Source organism: Dermacentor albipictus, unplaced genomic scaffold (assembly GCF_038994185.2).
Source record: "Dermacentor albipictus isolate Rhodes 1998 colony unplaced genomic scaffold, USDA_Dalb.pri_finalv2 scaffold_11, whole genome shotgun sequence".
Taxonomy (NCBI): Eukaryota; Metazoa; Arthropoda; class Arachnida; order Ixodida; family Ixodidae; genus Dermacentor; species Dermacentor albipictus.
In genome coordinates this window covers 6,060,954-6,083,420 of record NW_027225565.1, presented here as the reverse complement: position 1 = coordinate 6,083,420, position 22,467 = coordinate 6,060,954, and the positions used below count along the sequence as shown (strand labels likewise).

Here is a 22,467-nt window from a genome sequence, read left to right as displayed (position 1 = left end):
ACTATGTCTTTAACAACCGACTGAAGTCTAGCTGCTAAGACTTTCATTAGTATATTATAGTCTACATTTGTGAGTGCTATCGGTCTGTATGATGTTACACATTTCAACTTATCTACATCCTCTGTCTTCGGAATCAACACCGTGTGTGATTGACCGAAAGATGGCGGTAACGCCTTACCATCGTACGCTTCGTTAAAAATTGCTACAAGTACCGCTGACAATTCCTTTTTAAACCGCTTGTACCACAGAGCGCAAAGCCCATCAGGGCCAGGTGACTTGCCAGGATTCAAATTGTCAATGGCGTGTTCCACTTCAAAAACAGTTATCGGCGTTTCTAATGCAACTTTTCTTTCTTCAGTCAGTTGAGGCATTCTTCTCAAGAAGTTCGTCTTAAACCGTTCTAGGTCCACCTGCCTAAATGCGAACAGATTTTCGCAGTGTTCAAAAAACGCACGTGCGATACTATCATTATCTGTAACTTCGTTACCACCCACCTCGATCACGTCAATATGATTTCGTCGAGCGTGCGATTTTTCCAGTCCGAGCGCCCTTTTTGTGGGCGCCTTTTTGTGGGCTCGAGCACGAACAATCGCTCCGCGATAGCGTTCCTCATCATGCAGTTCAAGTTTCTGTTTATTATTCCGTATGTCGCTTTTGTATGCTCCGGGTTCTTGGCACTCCAGTTCTGTCAGCTTTTCCAAGATTATTCGCAGTTCCTTCTCTTTCTTTTTTGTTTCATGCATTATTGCGGCGGAACGATCGATGGCTTTCATTTTAATGCACTGTTTAAACTCTTCCCATCGATCTTTTAATTCACCCTCGCCACTCATTAGAATTTTTTTGATGCAGTCCGATACATATTCTCCGAAACTTTCGTCACTAGTTAAGTTTGAATTCATTTTCCACAGCTCCCAAGAGAAGCTGCCGCCTTTTCCCTTCCTTCCTATGTCGCATTTAACCAGACAATGATCAGTGAAGAAAATAGGATATACACTAACTATTACACGTTGGTATTGCTTGAAGCGACAAGTAAATACGATCTAAGCGCGCATGGCTATTTCCTTGGAAGTGCGTGAAACGCACATCTCGCGTCCCTATCATACATTCAGCCACATCCACTAATTCGTATTCCGTAATTATCTCGTTCAAAACATCCCTACTTTTAACGCTCCTTAATGCTCTATTAGAGCGATCTCGGGCACTGAGGACAATTAAAATCACCTAACAGCACCATCTCCTTTTTGGAAGATATATGCTCTTTTAACATGGAAAAAAGAAAGCCCGTTCCTCCAACGCATTTGGTGCATAAATACATACAACCCGCCATTCAATTCCATGCAAAGCAAAATCACAGAAAACTAATCTACCGGATGGACATGAATAAAAACCTTGCACCATTACACCGGGTAATTTTCTAACAAACAGCACGCAGCCCGCCGACGTCCCTAAGGCGTGGCTCACTACCACGTAGTACCGTGGCGTAAACCGCTGCACCATGCTGCGGGTCTCTTCATCACCATCTACTTTTGTCTCTTGCACGGCTAACACGTCAAGGTCATAGTCCACCAGCAGCCTACACAATTGGCTCTGCTTTCGCTTGGCGGCCAGACCTCGAACGTTTAGCGTGGCCAATCTAAGCGACGGGTTGGGAGCCATGATTATAGGTCTAGTGAAAAGATTTGGCCCGGAGCATGGTGTTTACCTTTTGTGCCTAGCACACCGCTAGACGCCCCCGGAGCCACCCGATGGACCGGTACCACTGGAGAGCGGTGGCAGCTTCTTCTCGGACTTATTGTCTGCGTTAGCGGTGTTCGGTCGTGGCTTGTAGCTGCTGCGCCTGCCCGTTGGCGTCATCGAAGGCGGCCCGTCTTCCCCTCTTCCTTGGTTCGCTGCGCTGCTCTCCGTAGCCTTCTCAAGAGGCCGTTTGACCGAGGCTCCGACATTGCTACTCGTAGGGTCACTCTTCGCCGACTGGTCCTCAGCTGTCTCCATTTGCTCGCTGGCTTCCGTTAGGCTGCTCTTGCTTTCTTCCTTGGTCTCTTCGGCTGGCTCTTTTGCCGCACCTTCCGTAGCGTTTTCCCTGTCCGGTGGTGTCCCCGCGCACGCATCAGGTGCAAGCACACCGCCTACAGCACATGGGGTTGCCTGGTCTCCTGCCCCTTCGCCGCGTCTTCGGCCTCGGCCGCATCCATCACCAACCTTGCCGTGTCGTCGCCTTCGGCTGGCCCAGTCATAGAGGCGTATGTACGTACGCACTGGTCCTCGGCGTGTCCAAACCGACGGCATTGCGAGCACCGGGGAACCTTGCAGTCTCGTCGTACGTGACTGGTGCATTGACAGCGCAAGCACTGCATTGGCCTGCCAGGAACGACGACTAGGGCCAGCTCACCGGTGACCCTAATTTGGTGCGGAAGATCTTCCACCTTCACGCCGCTGTTGAGCTTGAGCAAGACGGACCGTGTAGTCGTCCCCTTGTCGCTGATACCCTGAACTCGCCATCGCTCTCGGGTCACTTGTACGGCTTTACCGAAAGCCGCCAACGCCGTTCTTACATCCTCATCGGCCACACCATGTATTAACCAATGAAGACGCAGCCGCACCTGCTGGTCTTGAGGGTCGACCACGATACAGCGCCGCCCCTTTACCTTCAGCTCCTTGACTTCCAGCATCCTTTTCGTGGCATCCGCGGTGTTCATGGTCACAGCCCAGACGTGGCTAATAAGGTAGGCCCCGAGGGCCAGCACTTCCGGCAACAATCCTGTTAGGCCAAGAGCGTCCCGGAAATCTACTTTGTAGGGTCTAGCTCACACGTCGCCGTGCAAAAACACGGTGTTTAGCACGACGCGCCCCTTTGGCAGTGGAAGCAAAATAATCTGATAGCCTGCGTCATCTTCGGTGTTCCACCTGTTTCCGCGGCCAACAAAGGCCGCTGTCGCCGCTCCACTGGAGCTCATGATTCGCCGTCCGTCACGCTCGGTGGCCGGAAGTAGAATCTACACGACGGGAACCGAGCACGCCTTATGCTATGTTCAGACTACGTTCGTAAGGCGCCGATTTTTCGTAACATACGTAAGCGGAAGCGCAACAAGCGTATGCGTCTAGTTTAGACTGCGAACGTAAAGGTACCAACGTGCGCAATTCTCGCAAAAATCGTGGGTGAGAGTGTTGAAGGGTCGGCAACATTTACGACTGTTAAGTTACGACCGTTGCGACACAGCCAATGACCGATAAGCTTTCGGCTTTCAACAACCGGTGACGACACTTCCGTCCACCCGTCTGCAGACAGCTCCGGGCGCGGGAAGTGCCATTCCGCCATTCCGTGCGCACGATTGGCTGTGTTCGTGAAAATTTTTGCAGTGCGCCTTGCGAGACTGTTTTCAGTTCATCTGGTTTATCCGCCGAGGAAATCGATGGCCGCAGATGCGTGCTCCGAACTTCGATGAGTGGTCTCATTAGGTTTTCAAGGAAGCGGAACTGCTGGGGCGACATGCCCATGATGTTATGAAACATCGCAGCGTCACCAACTCGGAGCTTGGCGAAAAGGTTGTGAAAATCGCCGTCCGTGGCCCTGTCGAAAAATACTTGCCGCACCCAAACCCTTCTGCGTCGCCTTCGTCGTCTTTGGGCGATTGAATACATGACTATAAGTTTGTTTTGAGCGTGAATTTCTTCGATCTCGGCCAGCGCTCGCATGTTGGCAGGAGCCATATTGGACCGCTGGTGACGTCCATTCTGCAGCTCCAAATTTGATTGGCCTGTTGTAAAAGCCGTAATTTAAGCAGCAGTAAATATGAACAAAGGTGCCGGCTTAACTGCCGTAACGTTTTTTACAGCCGTTACGTTCGATACGCCAAAAGAGCTGTTACGCGCGTTACGACCGTAGTGTGAACATAGCATTAGGCTATTTTGCTCCCCCCTTTTTTTTGTGTATGCATGCGATTGCAATAGCAAAAAAAAAGGGAGTACATTGTTCCCGCCCGGGATCGAACCGGGGGCCTTGCGCGTGTGAGGCACACGTGATAACCGCTACACCACGGGATCCTTTTTTTTTATTTAATGCCGGTCTTTGACATAACACAGAAAATACAAATATTACACACATCTCAGAAATGCAAAACAGCGAAAAAAAAATTACAGTAATGCCATTCGTCCGTATAGGATCGGCGTTGTCAAATTAATATTCCTTCATGGCTTCATCAAATTAATTCCTTCATGGCTGTGAGAGCTTCTAGCCTCCACGGCCAATCCGGTGCACATTCTTGCATTTTCTGTACGTCAACAAACCGCGACATACATTCTCTGAAATATATGTGAACAGGCCGTGCGTCGGGATCGCAGTGGTACCCAGCCATTCGAGACCGCCATATACAGTGGAGAGCATTCAACATAATGAAGTCATATGGGACGCAGTCTTCATCCTTAATATGTAGATACCTGATCCCTTGGGGGTTTACAGGTAATTCTTTCTTCAGGGTTCGCTGCAAGACATCCCAAAAGAACACAGCAGCCCAGCAGTGCAAGAACACGTGATCTATGGTTTCGGGCTTCTTGCAGATCAAGCAGTGAGAACCCCACGGTACGAGACAGCCTCGTTCTTCCATAAACGTCTTCACTGACAGGGTTCCAGTGTGGAGCTTAAAAAAAAGGATTTTACCCCTGGTGGCACCTGCATGCGTTTCACCCGTTTAAGAACGTCCTGTCCTTGCCCTCCATTTTATATGGCTCTGTATAGCGGCAATGGGAATACAATATCACACACATCTTTATACAGCGTTTTCCATTTCACTTGACATAGGTAATCATTTGAAAACCGAACAGTAAGGAAACGGACACTGTCGGCAACTTCCTTAAGATAGCCACGAAGTGTTCCACTCATGCTTGCCGTTGTGACAACATGTGCCGGCAATGTGTTGCTTAATCTGAGCTGACATACGGTGCGAAGAAAAGGATCGCGCACATCGCGGAAAAAGAAAAATCGGTTGACCAGTTGTCGAACAAAAAGGTGGGCTAATCCCACACCCCCGTCTTTCACTCTTCTAAACAAATTTGTTCGGCTGCACCTTTCCCACGTTGAACCCCATATGAAAACCGCAAACACTCTGTGCAGCCTTTGCACGTTTAGTCTAGAACAATACAACGCTTGCATAACATAGTATAACTTGGCAATTAAAAAGATGTTACACACTGTCGCTCTAGCGAAAACAGACAGGTTAGTACCTTTCCATTTGTCTGCTTTTTCTTTCATGTCACTTGTTTGGTTCCTCCAATATTCATCACTGCTATTGTAACTGTCTAGGGGAACACCGAGATACCTCATCGGCGTTTTCACCCAGCTCACACTCGCGAAATAGTCCGGTGCGGAAAGCCAGTCCCCGTGCCACAGCCCGAGGGATTTGCTCCAATTTACTCTGCTACCCGTGACTTCACAGAAATGATTTACTACAGATATTGCTTCGGTTACACTTGGTTTATCTGTGCAACACACTGCAATGTCGTCTGCATACGCCAGTAGCTTCACTTCTGTCGCTGCCAATCTAAAACCACGTATTTTGTCATTTTCATTTATTGCCACACACATGGCCTCTATATAAATAGCAAACAGAAGTGGACTGAGGGGACAGCCTTGGCGCACTGAACGCATGATATTAATGGGGGCCCCCAGTGACTTATTAACAATTAACCTGGTTGTGCAATTATTGTACGCCAAGGCCACGCCCTCAGTGATGATGGAACCCACATTAACGTGATCCAAGATCGCAAACACCTCAGGCTATTTTGCTCCCCGTTTTTTTCTGCATGTATGCGATTGCAATAGAAAAGAAAGGAAGTACATTGTTCCCGCCCGGGATCGAACCGGGGGCCTTGCGCGTGTGAGGCGCACGTGATAACCGCTACACCACGGGAACCGCGCACGCCTCAGGTTATTTTGCTCCCCGTTTTTTTTCTGCATGTATGCGATTGCAATAGAAAAAAAAGGAAGTACATTGTTCCCGCCCGGGATCGAACCGGGGGCCTTGCGCGTGTGAGGCGCACGTGATAACCGCTACACCACGGGAACCGAGCACGCCTCAGGCTATTTTCCTCCCCGTTTTTTTCTGCATGTATGCGATTGCAATAGAAACAAAGGAAGTACATTGTTCCCGCCCGGGATCGAACCGGGGGCCTTGCGCGTGTGAGGCGCACGTGATAACCGCTACACCACGGGAACCGAGCACGCCTCAGGCTATTTTGCTCCCCGTTTTTTTCTGCATGTATGCGATTGCAATAGAAAAAAAAAGGAAGTACATTGTTCCCGCCCGGGATCGAACCGGGGGCCTTGCGCGTGTGAGGCGCACGTGATAACCGCTACACCACGGGAACCGATTTTTTTTTCTTTATTGCCATTTTTGGACCCATAACACAAAGTAACATGATAAAACACTTCAGCCACACTTGGACTGACGCGAGTGGTGCTAAAAACTTTTCATTTGTGACAAATCATCAAACAGTGATATCCACTCTGGTGGATCAGTCTGAGCCCTGAAACATTCGCGAAGATAAACAACACTTTCGATGAAGTTTTCACGTGTGGATCTTGTATTTATGTCTGCATGTCGCACCTGCATTCGCGTTTTCCACAAACTGTGGAGGCCAAGAAGCATAATTAAATCGTAGGGTACTTCTTCACTTTCAACTGATAAGTACCGGATGCCGTAAGGACTTAAAGGTAGTTCCTTTTTAATCGTCCTCTGAAGGACATCCCAATAAAAAATTGGATCCCAACATTCTAGGAAAACATGTTCCACTGTCTCGGGCTTCTGCATAACAAGCAGTTTGTTGTCCATGGCACGAAAAGACCCTTATCATGCAGCCAGGTTTTAACAGGCAGCGTACCGAAATGCAGTTTAAAAAAAAAAGTTTTGACCACAGGTCTAACCGGCATGTTCTTAACTCATTTTAAAATATCTTGCCCTGGGCCTCCAAAGTAAGGTGTCCGATAAATGGGTACCGGCAACATCACGTCAACCAACGCTTTGTACAGCGTTTTCTTATTGACATTACATAGGTATTCAGCGCTGAAACGTACTTCCAACATCTTGCACGAAAGTACAACCTCGCGCAAGTATCCTGTCACAGCACCACACATGTTATCACAGAAGACTATCCTTCCAGGGAGCAGTCTCTGTAGGCGCACTTGCATAACAGATCTTAGAAAGGGATCACTTTGATCACGCAAAAACATAAATCGCGAGACCACTTGACGCAAAAAAAGATGCGCCAGGCCAAGGCCTTCGCTTTTAACGGAAACAAACAGGTTAGTTCGGCTGGTTCTTTCCCAGTTAGACGCCCAAATAAAAACAGCAAAAACACGATGCATTTTTTGAATAGCTGTTCGGGTCGCACACAGCACATTCATGACATACCAGAGCTTCGAAATTAAAAAGACATTACAGATAGAGGCACGGGAAAACATTGATAGCTGTCTTCCTTGCCACGCGACCGCTTTCTCTTTTATTCTCGAAGTTTCTTCTTTCCAGTACGAGCTGGGATCCCGATAACAATCCAGAGGTACTCCTAGATACCGCGTTGGCAAGGTGGACCATCGAAGCCGAGAAAAACAACCCGGTGTTACGTCCCATTCGCCATGCCAAAAACCGGAGCTTTTTCCCCAATTGATCTGACTTCCAGTCTGAGCGCACAATTTTTCAATCACAATTGTCGCTTCACAGATGCTCTGTCTATCAGCGCAAAACACCGCTATATCGTCAGCATACGCGAGTACTTTCACGTGTGATGACTGCAGTCTGTAACCTGAAATTCGGTCAGAGTTGATAATTCCCAGGCATAGTGGCTCTAAATACACTGCGAAAAGCAAGGGGGAAAGCGGGCATCCCGGTCTTACTGAAGAACGTACAGCAAGTTTGTCAGTGAGATCGCCATTAACTATAATGCGGGTCGTACAGTTCTTGTAGGCCATTTTTACGCCCTCTACTATAATGTCCCCTAGTTTGGAGTGTTCCAGGATGGAAAAAAGGATTTCATGGGAGACGCGGTCAAAGTCTTTCGCCAAATCGAGCTGCATCATTGCTATCTGACCGCCAACTGCATCGACACACTCTAATACTTTGCGTGCGAAATGTATATTTGTAGCGATGCTACGGCCTTTAATTCCACACGTCTGGTGAGACCCTACCAATTTCGTGATCACAGACTGCAGTGTTTTTGCTAGAACCTTCATAAATACTTTGTAGTCGACGTTGGTGAGACTAATCGGTCGATATGACCCCACCAACAGTCGTTCTTCCGGATCATCAGTCTTGGGAATTAGAACGATGTGGGACGTATTGAAACACAATGGAACCCGTTTGCGCTCATAAGCCTCAGTTATCACATGGAGCATGCACTGCGCAACAGGAAGCCGAAAGGTTTTATAAAAGGCCGCACTTAGCCCATCTGGCCCAGGAGCTTTCCCAGATGTTAGGTCGTCTATTGCTTTTTCTATCTCCTGTAAAGTTATAGGCAGTTCAAGACGTTCCTTAATTTCATCATCTAGTCTTGGCACCAGCCTCAAGAGGCATACATGGAAGCCTTCTATGGTCTCGAGCTTATTGCTAAGAAGTTCTGTGAAATGTTCGGCTATAGCACACTGAATGTCTCTCGCATCTTCCGAAGTCCGGCCGTCAAATCGGATGCTCCTAATTTCTTTCTGGCAAGCGTATCTTTTCTCGTCTGATAGCGCTCGTTTTGTCGGCGTTTCGCCAGCCCACAATTTTTCAGACCTTGCGCGTATGACGGCGGCCCTATACCTGTCGGCGTCGATTCTTTCGAGCTGGCATTTCACTTCCCGTATTTCTTTCGTGAAAGTTCCCGGCGCGCTATTTTCCATGCTCAGCATCCATTCATGTTGCCCGCTCATTTCTTTTTCTTTTTCTTTCTCTTCATAGCGAGCCACGCTGCTCTTTTCTATTGCTTTCATTTTTACCCACTCTTTGAACCCTTCCCATTCAGTTGCAAAGCAAGCTGGCTGCGCGTCTAGCAGTTTGTCTAGCTTGGTCTTTACTTGCGTAATGAACCCTTCATCCTCCAAAAGCCTTGTGTTTAATTTCCATAAGTGCCAGTTAAAGCGCGATTTCCTGCCCTTCATTCCTAAAGTCATGCTCACAAGGCAATGATCACTGAAAGGCACAGGTTTAACGTCATAACTTGAGCATAGCGGCATAAGATCGACAGATACATACATTCTGTCTAGTCTCGCATGGCTCTCCCGCTGAAAGTGCGTGTATTCTGGGTGGGTCCCAGTGGAAAACACATTGCCAACATCTTCGAGACCATACTCATGCACAAAAGTATTCAAAACTTCAGAGCTCTTGTCTCTCAGTAGCCTAAACTTCACTCTGTCAGCTGCGGCGCACACACAGTTGAAGTTTCCCAGTACAAGCAAAAACTTGTCGCCATTCAACCATGGCTCAAGGGATTCAAAGAAAATTTTACGCTCGCTTTCTACATTAGGAGCATATACACAAACAATTCGCCAACAAAAATTCGAAAATGTGAAATCAGCAATCAAAAGGCGACCACTTGGGCATGCAAATACAGCCTCTACGTTCACTCTTAACCTCTTGCGTATGAATACAAGGCACCCACCCGACGTCCCAACGGAATGACAAACGCAAACATGAAAGTTTGCTTGAAAGGAAGACACCATGCGGTCAGTGTGCTCTTGGCTCTCTATTTTCGACTCTTGTAAAGCAATTATATCAATATCGTTATCCAGAAGAAGGCGATTAAGCTGGTATTGTCGCCTTCTTGCTCCCAGACCTCTGACGTTCAAGGTCGCAACTCGAAGTGGAGCAACAAGATTAAAAGCCATGTCTTAGAAGAAGAAACGCCTCTATCCGCATGGTGCCTACCTTCATGGTTGACGTAGCCTTCCTCACGACTGCCAGGACCTCTTGACACCGGTCAACCAACACAACCGGCGCTGACACCGACCAGGACACTGCGTTACTACGGAGGCGGTTTCCCCGCCTTCCGCGTGTCGGCCGGAATGTTCGGCCGCGGTTTTAAAGACGAGCGTCTCAGTCCCCCTGCCTTCGGCGGAGGCTCATCGCCGCTACCGCCAGGCTGCAGCTTGACGTCTCCGCTTTCTTCATGCGGACGTTTTCCAGCAATGGTACTCGCCGCTTCCTGGTTCGTCTCCATGGTATCAATGCCGGGGGTCTCCACGCTGCTTTCTTTAGCGTCCGCGGCTTTCGCCGCCTCCTTTGCCTTGTCATCGTCGTCCTGTTGAGGCTTATGCTGCGCCTGTACACTACCATCTGTTGCGCCGGACGGCCCCGCCTTCTGCTTCACCAGAGTCGTGAATGATGGCCGAGTCTGGCGCTGTGGTTGTCCACCCACACGGGCTGCTTCCTCTGCATCCGCCTCGTCCATCAGCATCTCGGACGAGTCCTCGCTGGTTCCCGGGCCTGTAATGCTCGCGTAAGTGCGAGTACACTGGTCGTCTTCGTGCCCGAAGCGTCGGCAGGTTCCGCAACGCGGGACTCGACATTCCTTGCGGATGTGGCCCGTACCGCGACACCGAAGGCACAGCGGGGGTCTGCCTGGTACCACGACAAGCGCCAACTCACCGCCAACGCTCAGCTGGTGTGGCAAGTCATCCAACTTCACGCCCGCTTTCAACTTGAGGGTGACAAGCCGGGTGGTTGATCCCTTCTCTGTCATACCTTGCACACGCCAGCGCTCCCGGCCTACTTCGGTAACTTTCCCATAGGGCGCAAAGGCGACACGCACGTCCTCAACAGGCACATTGTGTAGAAGCCAGTGGAGCTTCAGTCGAACGTCCTGGTTCGCCGGGTCAATCACCAGGCAGCGCCGGTTTTTTACACGCAGCTCCCCGATGCTCGAGATCTTCTTCACCGCGTCCGCGTCCTTGAAAGTGATAGCCCAGACATGGCTCATGCGATACGCCCCCAGGGCGATAACATCCGGAAGAAGCGAATGCGGTGCCAATGCGTCACGGAAATCTTCAATCCGGTACGGTCGCGCCGTAATATCAGCGTGCAAAAAAACTGTATTTAAAACATAACGACCTGTTGGCAGACCTGGCAGAACCACTTGGTAGGTGCCCTCCTGTTCCATCGTCCTGTTTCCGCGGCTAGAAAAGGCCGCTGAAGCCGCTCCAACGGAGCCCGTCATCATGCGTCCGTCACGCTCGGTGGCCGGAAGCAGAATCACCACGGGAACCGAGCACGCCTCAGGCTATTTTGCTCCCCGTTTTTTTTCTGCATGTATGCGATTGCAATAGAAAAAAAGGAAGTACATTGTTCCCGCCCGGGATCGAATCGGGGGCCTTGCGCGTGTGGGGCGCACGTGATAACCGCTACACCACGGGAACCGAGCACGCCTCAGGCTATTTTGCTCCCCGTTTTTTTCTGCATGTATGCGATTGCAATAGAAAAAAAGGAAGTACATTGTTCCCGCCCGGGATCGAACCGGGGGCCTGGCGCGTGTGGGGCGCACGTGATAACCGCTACACCACGGTAACCGAGCACGCCTCAGGCTATTTTGCTCCCCGTTTTTTTCTGCATGTATGCGATTGCAATAGAAAAAAAGGAAGTACATTGTTCCCGCCCGGGATCGAACCGGGGGCCTTGCGCGTGTGAGGCGCACGTGATAACCGCTACACCACGGGAACTTTTTTTTTTCTTTATTACCGGTTTCGCAACAACAATACACTTACAACACATGAAAAATCAAGACAGGGTTACAATATACTTTGTCAACACAATGAGCGAAAAGCCATCAGTCATGTTGTGACTGACGTTGTCACTTAAAATTCCCTTAGTGTGACTAAGGGTTCTACCCTGGCTACCCAGGGAGAAAGACATTCTTTTGTTTTTTCAACTTCTAATAACCGAGCAATGCTCTCTCGAAAGTACAGCCTTGCTGGTCTTCCGTCCGGTTCACAGTAGAAGCCAGCCATTCGTGAGCGCCATATACTGTGCAGGCCTGTCAGCATGATTAGGTCGAAAGGTAGTCCTTCTTCATTGTCTATGGCAAGGTACCTAATTCCATGCGCGTCTAGTGGGAATTCTTTTTTGATTGTCCTCTGCAACACATCCCACAAGAACACCGCATTCCAACAGTGAAGGAAAACGTGGTCGATCGTTTCCGGCATTTTGCAAATAATGCAGTGAGACCCCCATGGCATATAAAACCCACGCTCCTCTAAGAAGGTTCTTACAGGGAGAGTTCCGGTATGCAGTTTGAAAAAGAAAGTTTTTGCACTTGGTGCTACTTGCATTCTTTTAACCCGTTTGAGCACGTTCTGGCCCAGGCCTGCGCTGTATATCGCCCTGTACAACGGTATTGGTAACACTATATCACATAAGTCTTTATACAGTTTCCTCTTTTTAACAGAATATAAGTAATCATTAGAAAAACGCGCACACAAAAATCGCACACTCGCCACTACTTCCCGAAAAAAACCTTGTGCCGTCCCCGTCAGGACTTCCGTGCTAATAACATATTCAGGTAGCAGTCGCCCTAATCTGGCCTGGCACACCGTTTGCAGAAATGGGTCGCTGAACTCGCGAAAAAAGAAAAATCTATTAACTAATTGTTTGAGAAAAAGGTGTGCCAGTCCAAGTCCCCCACACTTTACACTCCTGAACAAATTTGTACGACTGCACCTTTCCCACGTAGATCCCCACACAAAGATCGCAAAAACCCTATGAAGTTTCTGTACATTTACCCTAGAACAGTGCATCACTTGTAACACATACCATAGTTTAGCCACAAAAAACATGTTACACACGGTCGCCCTCGCAAACATGGAGAGATAATTCGCCCTCCAAGCATTCGCCTTTTCACGTAAGAGTTCTGCTTGTTGCTGCCAGTAGTCATTATTATTTTTGTAGACCTCAAGGGGGACACCAAGGTATTTCACAGGCGTTTTCTGCCATACAACATTGGCAAAAATGCCCGGGGTGAACGGCCACACGCCGTGCCAAAACCCCAGACACTTTCCCCAGTTTACTCGGCTTCCTGTAACGTCGCTGAAAAATTTAACACTTCGAATGGTTTCTTCAATGCCTTCGTAGTCAATACAACATACCGCCACATCATCGGCATATGCAAGCAGTTTTACCTCTGAAGATTGTAAGCAAAAACCACGGATATATTTATTTTCAATTATTGACAAACATAAGGTTTCAATATATATACAAAACAAAAGTGGACTGATGGGACAGCCTTGACGCACGGAACGCTGCACTTTAATGGGGGCCCCCAATTCTTTGTCAATAATTAGTCTGGTAGAGCAGTTCCGAAACGCCAGAGCTACACCATCCGTGATGACGGATCCGATATTAATGTGTTCCAACATTGCAAACAAAATAGCATGCGCTACGCAATCAAATGCCTTCTCCAGATCCAGCTGAAGTATGGCCACACACGCTTCAAGAGTGTCACAACACTCAAGAACTGAGCGCATCTTGTGAATATTCGTCGCTATAGTGCGACCCTTAATTCCACACGTTTGGTGTGGTCCGACTATGTCTTTAACAACTGACTGAAGTCTAGCTGCTAAGACTTTCATTAGTATCTTATAGTCTACATTTGTGAGTGCTATCGGTCTGTATGATGTTACACTTTTCAACTTATCTACATCCTCTGTCTTCGGGATCAACACCGTGTGTGATTGACCGAAAGATGGCGGTAACGCCTTACCATCGTACGCTTCGTTAAAAATTGCTACAAGTACCGCTGACAATTCCTTTTTAAACCGCTTGTACCACAGAGCGCAAAGCTCATCAGGGCCAGGTGACTTGCCAGGATTCAAATTGTCAATGGCGCGTTCCACTTCAAAAACAGTTATCGGCGTTTCTAATGCAACTTTTCTTTCTTCAGTCAGTTGAGGCATTCTTTTCGAGAAGTTCGTCTTAAACCGTTCTAGGTCCACCTGCCTAAATGCGAATAGATCTTCGTAGTGTTCAAAAAACGCACGTGCGATACTATCATTATCTGTAACTTCGTTACCACCCATCTCGATCACGTCAATATGATTTCGTCGAGCGTGCGATTTTTCCAGTCCGAGCGCCCTTTTTGTGGGCGCCTCCCCTATCGCAAAGGATTCGGCTCGAGCACGAACAATCGCTCCGCGATAGCGTTCCTCATCATGCAGTTCAAGTTTCTGTTTAATATTCCGTATATTTCTTGGCACTCCAGTTCTGTCAGCTTTTCCAAGATTATTCGCAGTTCCTTCTCTTTCTTTTTTGTTTCATGCATTATTGCGGCGGAACGATCGATGGCTTTCATTTTAATGCACTGTTTAAACTCTTCCCATCGATCTTTTAATTCACCCTCGCCACTCATTAGAATTTTTTTGATGCAGTCCGATACATATTCTCCGAAACTTTCGTCACTAGTTAAGTTTGAATTCATTTTCCACAGCTCCCAAGTGAAGCTGCCGCCTTTTCCCTTCCTTCCTATGTCGCATTTAACCAGACAATGATCAGTGAAGAAAATAGGACATACACTGTAACTATTACACATTGGTATTGCTTGAAGCGACAAGTAAATTCGATCTAAGCGCGCATGGCTATTTCCTTGGAAGTGCGTGAAAGGCACATCTCGCGTCCCTATCATACATTCAGCCACATCCACTAATTCGTATTCAGTAATTATCTCGTTCAAAATATCCCTACTTTTATCGCTCCTTAATGCTCTATTAGAGCGATCTCGGGCGCTGAGAACACAATTAAAATCACCTAACAGCACCATCTGCTTTTCGGAAGATATATACTCTTTTAACATGGAAAAAAACAAAGCCCGTTCCTCCAACGCATTTGGTGCATAAATACATACAACCCGCCATTCAATTCCATGCAAAGCAAAATCACAGAAAACTAATCTACCGGATGGACATGAATAAAAACCTTGCACCGTTACACCGGATAATTTTCTAACAAACAGCACGCAGCCCGCCGACGTCCCTAAGGCGTGGCTCACTACCACGTAGTACCGTGGCGTAAACCGCTGCACCATTCTGCGGGTCTCTTCATCACCATCTACTTTTGTCTCTTGCACGGCTAACACGTCAAGGTCATAGTCCACCAGCAGCCTACACAATTGGCTCTGCTTTCGCTAGGCGGCCAGACCTCGAACGTTTAGCGTGGCCAATCTAAGCGACGGGTTGGGAGCCATGATTATAGGTCTAGTGAAAAGATTTGGCCCGGAGCATGGTGTTTACCTTTTGTGCCTAGCACACCGCTAGACGCCCCCGGAGCCACCCGATGGACCGGTACCACTGGAGAGCGGTGGCAGCTTCTTCTCGGACTTCTTGTCTGCGTTAGCGGTGTTCGGTCGTGGCTTGTAGCTGCTGCGCCTGCCCGTTGGCGTCATCGAAGGCGGCCCGTCTTCCCCTCTTCCTTGGTTCGCTGCGCTGCTGTCCGTAGCCTTCTCAAGAGGCCGTTTGACCGAGGCTCCGACATTGCTGCTCGTAGGGTCACTCTTCGCCGACTGGTCCTCAGCTGTCTCCATTTGCTCGCTGGCTTCCGTTAGGCTGCTCTTGCTTTCTTCCTTGGTCTCTTCGGCTGGCTCTTGTGCCGCATCTTCCGTAGCGTTTTCCCTGTCCGGTGGTGTCCCCGCGCACGCATCAGGTGCAAGCCCACCGCCTACAGCACATGGGGTTGCCTGGTCTCCTGCCCCTTTCGCCGCGTCTTCGGCCTCGGCCGCATCCATCACCAACCTTGCCGTGTCGTCGCCTTCGGCTGGCCCAGTCATAGAGGCGTATGTGCTATCGGCCAAAAAAGTAAACGGACCACGGCTCAAGTGGCCGGAGCGGCTGCGGGGCCACACCGGGGCGCTGCTATCGCACTCCGCGCGCTGACGACGAGAGTGCCCCGAGTGACGCCAGACTTCGCCCTCACTCTCACGCGGGGTCTCGTCACGGTTGATAAATTTCTAGTGCACCATTCGGTTGCTCTGCTGCTGGCGGTCGCGACGAAGGGGACCGTGCGTCGCCGGTAGTCCAGCACATGGCGCTGTAGTGCAGTAGCGGGCGGCCGCAGCGCATCGAAGCGCGTCACTCAGAAGGAATGAAGACCCGGTCTGATTATTGTTTTGCTTATGTTCACCGTGTGTTTCATATTAGTGCATGTCGCGGGCGTCCACCGCTGCTCCATTTTAGGCTGCATAACACAAGTAGCAGCAACGGTGGTGATAGTGATGCGCGCTTTTTCACACCAGCCCGATAAGTTACCGGCGCAAAGCTTTACTGAGGGCACGGCTTTTCTGTCAAAGGTACTTTCCGGGAGTTTCTCCAGCAGTGGGTTTACTATTTACATGAGTGACGCCTCTGAAAACTGCTTTAGTTAGCTACTACAATGCGTAGGCCGTTATGTAACATTACAAAAGTACGGCCAGGAAAAGATAATTGGGAAGGCGAATCAGAGAAACTAGTTAGCCGTGAAAGTTTATTCACAGAACCATTGCATGGCTTGAAGGGGCCCTCAGTGCGATGAAAAGTTGCCGTCGACCGCGATGACTTGGCTTACTCGCCTTGGCATCGAGTCGTAGAGCGCCGCCACTATAGCTTCGGACGTCTGCACAGCGCTTCCCGCTATCTAACTTATTGCACGGACGTAAAAGAGCGCGCGTCACCGTAGCCGCCGTTGCGGCTACGTGCGTTATGCTGCCCAAAATCGACAAGCGGTGGAGGCCGGCGACATGCACTAATATGAAACGCAAGGTGAATATAAGCAAAACAACCACCACAACGGGTCTTCGTTCCTTATAAGCGCCGCGCTTTGATGCGCTGCGGCCGCCCGCCACTGCACGACAGCGCCATGTGCTGGACTACCGGCGATGCACGGTCCCCTTCGTTGCGACCGTCAGCACAAGAGCAACCGAACGGTGCACTAGAAACTTATCAAGCATGACGAAGCCCCGCGTGAGAGTGAGGGCGAAGTCTGGCGTCACTCGGGGCACTCTCGTCGTCAGCGCGCGGAGTGCGATAGCAGCGCGCCGGTGCGGCCCCGCAGCCGCTCCGGCCACTTGAGCCGTGGTCCGTTTACTTTTTTGGCCGATAGTACGTACGCACTGGTCCTCGGCGTGTCCAAACCGACGGCATTGCGAGCACCGGGGAACCTTGCAGTCTCGTCGTACGTGACCGGTGCATTGACAGCGCAAGCACTGCATTGGCCTGCCAGGAACGACGAGTAGGGCCAGCTCACCGGCGACCCTAATTTGGTGCGGAAGATCTTCCACCTTCACGCCGCTGTTGAGCTTGAGCAAGACGGACCGTGTAGTCGTCCCCTTGTCGCTGATACCCTGAACTCGCCATCGCTCTCGGGTCACTTGTACGGCTTTACCGAAAGCCGCCAACGCCGTTCTTACATCCTCATCGACCACACCATGTATTAACCAATGAAGACGCAGCCGCACCTGCTGGTCTTGAGGGTCGACCACGATACAGCGCCGCCCCTTTACCTTCAGCTCCTTGACTTCTAGCATCCTTTTCGTGGCGTCCGCGGTGTTCATGGTCACAGCCCAGACGTGGTTAATCTGGTAGGCCCCCAGGGCCAGCACTTCCGGCAACAATCCTGTTAGGTCAAGAGCGTCCCGGAAATCTTCTACTTTGTAGGGTCTAGCTCGCACGTCGCCGTGCAAAAACACGGTGTTTAGCACGACGCGCCCCTTTGGCAGTGAAGGCAAAATAGTCTGATAGCCTGCGTCATCTTCAGTGTTCCACCTGTTTCCGCGGCCAACAAAGGCCGCTGTCGCCGCTCCACTGGAGCTCATGATTCGCCGTCCGTCACGCTCGGTGGCCGGAAGTAGAATGACACCACGGGAACCAAGCACGCCTCAGGCTATTTTGCTCCCCGTTTTTTTTCTGCATGTATGCGATTGCAATAGAAAAAAAGGAAGTACAATCGCCCAATTTTTTAACCTGAACGCGCGAGCATCGACCGGCCAGTCGATAAGCGCCGTATAACGGAGTACAGCGGCGAAGTGTGCGAGAATACGCGCGTGCGCGCAATGCACAGTCCAATGCAGCTTCCCTCTGCCAGGCTGTTCCGGCAACCGGACCCCACCCCCTTTCGAGCACCGTTATCGTCTTCGTCTTTTGTTTTCTGAACGCTGCCATCACGCTATAAATAAAGGGTCAAGTGGCACCGCTTGGGCTCGATGGAATGCGACATACACCGGCTGATTGCACTACGTGCGAATCAGCACTTCTTTTTATTTTTATTTTCCCTACGGCTCACGCAGCAAATTCCTGCGGCAAAAAGATATCTGCCGCTGGAAGTCCTGTCTTAGAAACTTCGATGTTGCAAAGAATAGCGTGCCTTGCCTATGTCTGACCAGAAATAAATTTATTGCTTTTCTCGAGAGCAAAAACAGAAGAAAAACAACGCTCAATAAGGATAGCTTTGCTCGCACTGGTTACCAAGGGGTACTAGAGATTTTGGTAATTCCAGCTGCTTGAGAAATTGTGGGGTCCCGGGTGTCGCAACTCGCTTGTTGCCCTTCAGTATTTGGAGAAGGCTCCACCAGACTGAACAACCGTTGCGATGCGTCGCGGAAGAGAGTCGTACAGCGCTGGTACGAGGTCGTGGTCGATTTTCAACAGCTCCCATTCGGCTTCAACTTTGCGCCATAGTTCATCGCAGCTCACGTTGTGAAGCCCCATTTTTGATAAGTTCTTTTTCATTAGGCCCCACACGTTTTCAATTACATTCATGTCCGCTCCTTGTGGCGGCCAGTCAATGGTCATGATTCCGAGTTCTTCCAGGCGGCCTTTGGCAGCGCGAGACGTGTGCACGGGGGACAAGTCCTGCTGTAGGATGAAGCAGCCGTCATTGAAAGGACCGTCGAGCACATGAGGCAGGAGCACCTGTTCGACGATATTAATGTAGGAGGCGGTACAAAATCGGCCCTGTATTCTGTGTAGTGGTCCAAGGCCCTCTTTGCTTACAATCCCCCAAACGTTGATGCTTTTGCGTCCACTGGCTCTTACTTGGTGGACGTATCGGGGGTCATACCTACAAGAGAGGAGAACAATAAGTCAATTTAAAATTGCGGCAATTTACACCACAAACGTATCTTAAATTAACAATAACAAGAAAAGGCTCACAGGAATAAATTTGTGAAAATAGAAACAGGCACAAACTAACTAAATATTCATAATAGGAAGAAACGAACCTCGTTAGATCTGGTCTGTATACTTTGCGTTTTTGGTCCCACTGCGTACAGAATGTGGACTCGTCGGTAAAGACGACATTGTGCCAGTCATCTGCTGTCCAGTGCAGATGGGCCTGTGCAAAATCCAGTCTTTTTGCTTTCGCTGTGTCGGAAAGAAGCGGCTTTTGGGCAGCACTTCGATTCTTCAGGCCTTCTTCCAAAAGCCGTTTTCTCACCAATTCTTCGCTGACATCGAGGCCAACCGCATCTCTAACCTGGCCAGCCGTCATGAAGGGATTAGTCTCGGCGACGAGAACCAAGGCGGCATCCTCTTCTGCTGTCGTCTTCCGAACGCAGTTCCTTGCTGCATCACCTATGCGCCCTTCGTCTCTAAACGCGCAAATTATCTTGTTCACTGTCGCTACATGTAAATCCAAAGCCATCGCGATCTGTCTTTGGGATGTGCCGCTCAAAGACATGCGTACTGCAGCTACTCTCTTTTCCTCTGGCACCCGAGGAGGCACTGTTGATGCTGCGTGAAGCAAACACTCCAGAAAGCGGATGCAAGGCCTTATATACTGTGAAGCGCGATAGCAATGACATCTGATCGGATTCTTTCACTTATCAATTCACACTTCCCTCTCCTACAGAAAAGAAGGCGGTACCACGTTGCCTTTTCTAATCCTTTGTCAGTGGCGTGCAGAAAACAGAAGGAAAGGCGATAAAGGACAAAAAAGCAGGTGGGGTGGGGTCCGGTTGCCGGAACAGCCTGGCAGAGGGAAGCTGCATTGGACTGTGCATTGCGCGCACGCGCGTATTCTCGCACACTTCGCCGCTGTACTCCGTTATACGGCGCTTATCGACTGGCCGGTCGATGCTCGCGCGTTCAGGTTAAAAAATTGGGCGATTGTGCATTGTTCCCGCCCGGGATCGAACCGGGGGCCTTGCGCGTGTGAGGCGCACGTGATAACCGCTACACCACGGGAACCAAGCACGCCTCAGGCTATTTTGCTCCCCGTTTTTTTCTGCATGTATGCGATTGCAATAGAAAAAAAGGAAGTACATTGTTCCCGCCCGGGATCGAACCGGGGGCCTTGCGCGTGTGAGGCGCACGTGATAACCGCTACACCACGGGAACCAAGCACGCCTCAGGCTATTTTGCTCCCCGTTTTTTTTTCTGCATGTATGCGATTGCAATAGAAAAAAAGGAAGTACATTGTTCCCGCCCGGGATCGAACCGGGGGCCTTGCGCGTGTAAGGCGCACGTGATAACCGCTACACCACGGGAACCAAGCACGCCTCAGGCTATTTTGCTCCCCGTTTTTTTCTGCATGTATGCGATTGCAATAGAAAAAAAGGAAGTACATTGTTCCCGCCCGGGATCGAACCGGGGGCCTTGCGCGTGTGAGGCGCACGTGATAACCGCTACACCACGGGAACCAAGCACGCCTCAGGCTATTTTGCTCCCCGTTTTTTTCTGCATGTATGCGATTGCAATAGAAAAAAAGGAAGTACATTGCTCCCGCCCGGGATCGAACCGGGGGCCTTGCGCGTGTGAGGCGCACGTGATAACCGCTACACCACGGGAACCGATTTTTTTTTTATTGCCGGTCTTCGACATTGTACACAGCACATAATACAGAACACAATTACAATACACAATTAACAAATACAAAACATTTTGAAAGGATATACATGCCATCAGTCCTATAAGGACTGGCGTTGTCGAATTAAAATTCTTTCAATGCTGCCAGAGGTTCTATCCTAGACAGCCATTCGGGTACACATTCTTGTATTTTCTTTGTTTCAATGAAACGAGACATGCTTTCGCGGAAATACGTACGCGCAGGCCTAGCGTCCGGGTCGCTGTAGTACCCAGACATCCTTGCACGCCATAAACTATGGAGGCCCTTGAGCATTATTAGGTCGAAGGGAACCCCGTCGTCATTCGTTACCGATAAGTACCTGATGCCATGCGGATTTAACGGTAACTCCTTCTTCATTGTTCTTTGTAGGACATCCCAGAAGAACACTCCGGCCCAGCAATGCAAAAAGACATGGTCTATTGTTTCTGGTTGCTTGCAAATCAAGCAGTGCGAGCCCCAGGGTACAAGAAAGCCACGTTCTTCCATGAATGTCTTCACTGAGAGTGTTCCTGTGTGCAATTTAAAAAAGAATGTCTTTACCCCAGTAGGCACCTCCATATTTTTCACTCGCTTAAGGACATCCAGTCCTGATCTTCCATTGTATAGCGCTGTGTACAATGGCACTGGAAATACAATATCGCAAATATCTTTATACAATGTTTTCTTGTTAACGTTACATAAATACTCAAAAGAAAAACGCACAGAAAGAAAGCGCACACTATCTGCAACTTCTTTAAGATAGCCACGAAGCGTTCCGGGCATACTATCTGTACTAACAATAAGTGCCGGCAAAGCACCTCTCAACCTGAGTTGGCATACAGTGCGCAGAAACGGATCACGCACATCCCGAAAAAACAAAAACATGTTCACAAGCTGGCGTACAAAAAGATGCGCCAAGCCCAGCCCCCCTTTCTTCACGTGCCGGAACAGATTGGTTCGGCTACTCCTTTCCCAGGTAGAGCCCCAGATAAAAACCGCGAACACTCTGTGCAACCTTTGCACCTTTACCCTTGAACAGTACAACGTTTGCATGACGTACCACAACTTCGTGATAAAAAACATGGAACACACAGTTGCTTTTGCGAAAATCGACAGGTTGATGCCTTTCCACCTGTCTCCTTTTTCTTTTGTTTCTTTTGCTTGGTTCGTCCAGTATTCGTCGCTATTTTTGTAACTGCCCATGGGGAGACCTAAGTACTTGGTCGGGGTTTTTATCCAGCTCACATTTGCAAAAAGGTCCGGGGCCGAAGACCACTCTCCGTGCCACAAACCGAGGGACTTTCCCCAGTTCACTCTACTGCCCGTCACATCACAAAAATTTTTCACTACCCTTATTGTTTCCGTCACACTTTCTTTGCTTGTACAACACACCGCGATGTCATCTGCATATGCCAAGAGCTTGATTTGTGTGGCTACCAAGCTATACCCGCGTATTTGCTCATTCTCAGTTATTGCCAAACACATAGTTTCTATGTAAATGTCAAACAAAAGAGGACTGAGAGGGCAGCCCTGACGCACAGAACGCATGACGTTAATGGGGGCCCCCAATGATTTATTCACAATTAAGCGTGTTGTGCAGTTCTTGTACGCCAACGCCACTCCCTCAGTGATGATGGAACCAACATTAACGTAATCCAAAATGGCAAACAAA

The 22,467-nt window shown here is 49.5% G+C and overlaps 1 protein-coding gene and 13 non-coding genes across 14 annotated transcripts; all 14 read right to left on the bottom strand.

The window, feature by feature from the left end:
- Positions 1–3,968: 3,968 nt before the first annotated feature.
- TRNAV-CAC (transfer RNA valine (anticodon CAC)) lies at positions 3,969–4,041 on the bottom strand. Its single transcript has one exon. It is a non-coding gene; the product is annotated as a tRNA-Val (tRNA).
- Positions 4,042–5,833: 1,792 nt separating this feature from the next.
- Positions 5,834–5,906, bottom strand: TRNAV-CAC (transfer RNA valine (anticodon CAC)). The gene has a single exon. It is a non-coding gene; the product is annotated as a tRNA-Val (tRNA).
- Positions 5,907–5,985: 79 nt separating this feature from the next.
- TRNAV-CAC (transfer RNA valine (anticodon CAC)) lies at positions 5,986–6,058 on the bottom strand. The gene has a single exon. It is a non-coding gene; the product is annotated as a tRNA-Val (tRNA).
- Positions 6,059–6,135: 77 nt separating this feature from the next.
- TRNAV-CAC (transfer RNA valine (anticodon CAC)) lies at positions 6,136–6,208 on the bottom strand. The gene has a single exon. It is a non-coding gene; the product is annotated as a tRNA-Val (tRNA).
- A 79-nt stretch (positions 6,209–6,287) lies between these two features.
- TRNAV-CAC (transfer RNA valine (anticodon CAC)) lies at positions 6,288–6,360 on the bottom strand. Its single transcript has one exon. It is a non-coding gene; the product is annotated as a tRNA-Val (tRNA).
- A 4,944-nt stretch (positions 6,361–11,304) lies between these two features.
- Positions 11,305–11,377, bottom strand: TRNAV-CAC (transfer RNA valine (anticodon CAC)). The gene has a single exon. It is a non-coding gene; the product is annotated as a tRNA-Val (tRNA).
- A 77-nt stretch (positions 11,378–11,454) lies between these two features.
- Positions 11,455–11,527, bottom strand: TRNAV-CAC (transfer RNA valine (anticodon CAC)). The gene has a single exon. It is a non-coding gene; the product is annotated as a tRNA-Val (tRNA).
- Positions 11,528–11,604: 77 nt separating this feature from the next.
- Positions 11,605–11,677, bottom strand: TRNAV-CAC (transfer RNA valine (anticodon CAC)). The gene has a single exon. It is a non-coding gene; the product is annotated as a tRNA-Val (tRNA).
- A 3,578-nt stretch (positions 11,678–15,255) lies between these two features.
- On the bottom strand, positions 15,256–15,768 carry LOC139051363 (brain acid soluble protein 1-like). Its single transcript, XM_070528382.1, has one exon. The coding sequence runs from the start codon at positions 15,766–15,768 to the stop codon at positions 15,256–15,258; it is 513 nt and encodes a 170-aa protein (XP_070384483.1).
- A 4,317-nt stretch (positions 15,769–20,085) lies between these two features.
- On the bottom strand, positions 20,086–20,158 carry TRNAV-CAC (transfer RNA valine (anticodon CAC)). Its single transcript has one exon. It is a non-coding gene; the product is annotated as a tRNA-Val (tRNA).
- Positions 20,159–20,235: 77 nt separating this feature from the next.
- On the bottom strand, positions 20,236–20,308 carry TRNAV-CAC (transfer RNA valine (anticodon CAC)). Its single transcript has one exon. It is a non-coding gene; the product is annotated as a tRNA-Val (tRNA).
- Positions 20,309–20,387: 79 nt separating this feature from the next.
- Positions 20,388–20,460, bottom strand: TRNAV-UAC (transfer RNA valine (anticodon UAC)). Its single transcript has one exon. It is a non-coding gene; the product is annotated as a tRNA-Val (tRNA).
- Positions 20,461–20,537: 77 nt separating this feature from the next.
- TRNAV-CAC (transfer RNA valine (anticodon CAC)) lies at positions 20,538–20,610 on the bottom strand. The gene has a single exon. It is a non-coding gene; the product is annotated as a tRNA-Val (tRNA).
- A 77-nt stretch (positions 20,611–20,687) lies between these two features.
- Positions 20,688–20,760, bottom strand: TRNAV-CAC (transfer RNA valine (anticodon CAC)). Its single transcript has one exon. It is a non-coding gene; the product is annotated as a tRNA-Val (tRNA).
- Between the last annotated feature and the right edge of the window lie 1,707 nt (positions 20,761–22,467).

Bases quoted from the DNA above. Each gene is read 5' to 3' on its own strand.
- LOC139051363 (XM_070528382.1), bottom strand. From the start codon at position 15,768: ATGACTGGGCCAGCCGAAGGCGACGACACGGCAAGGTTGGTGATGGAT.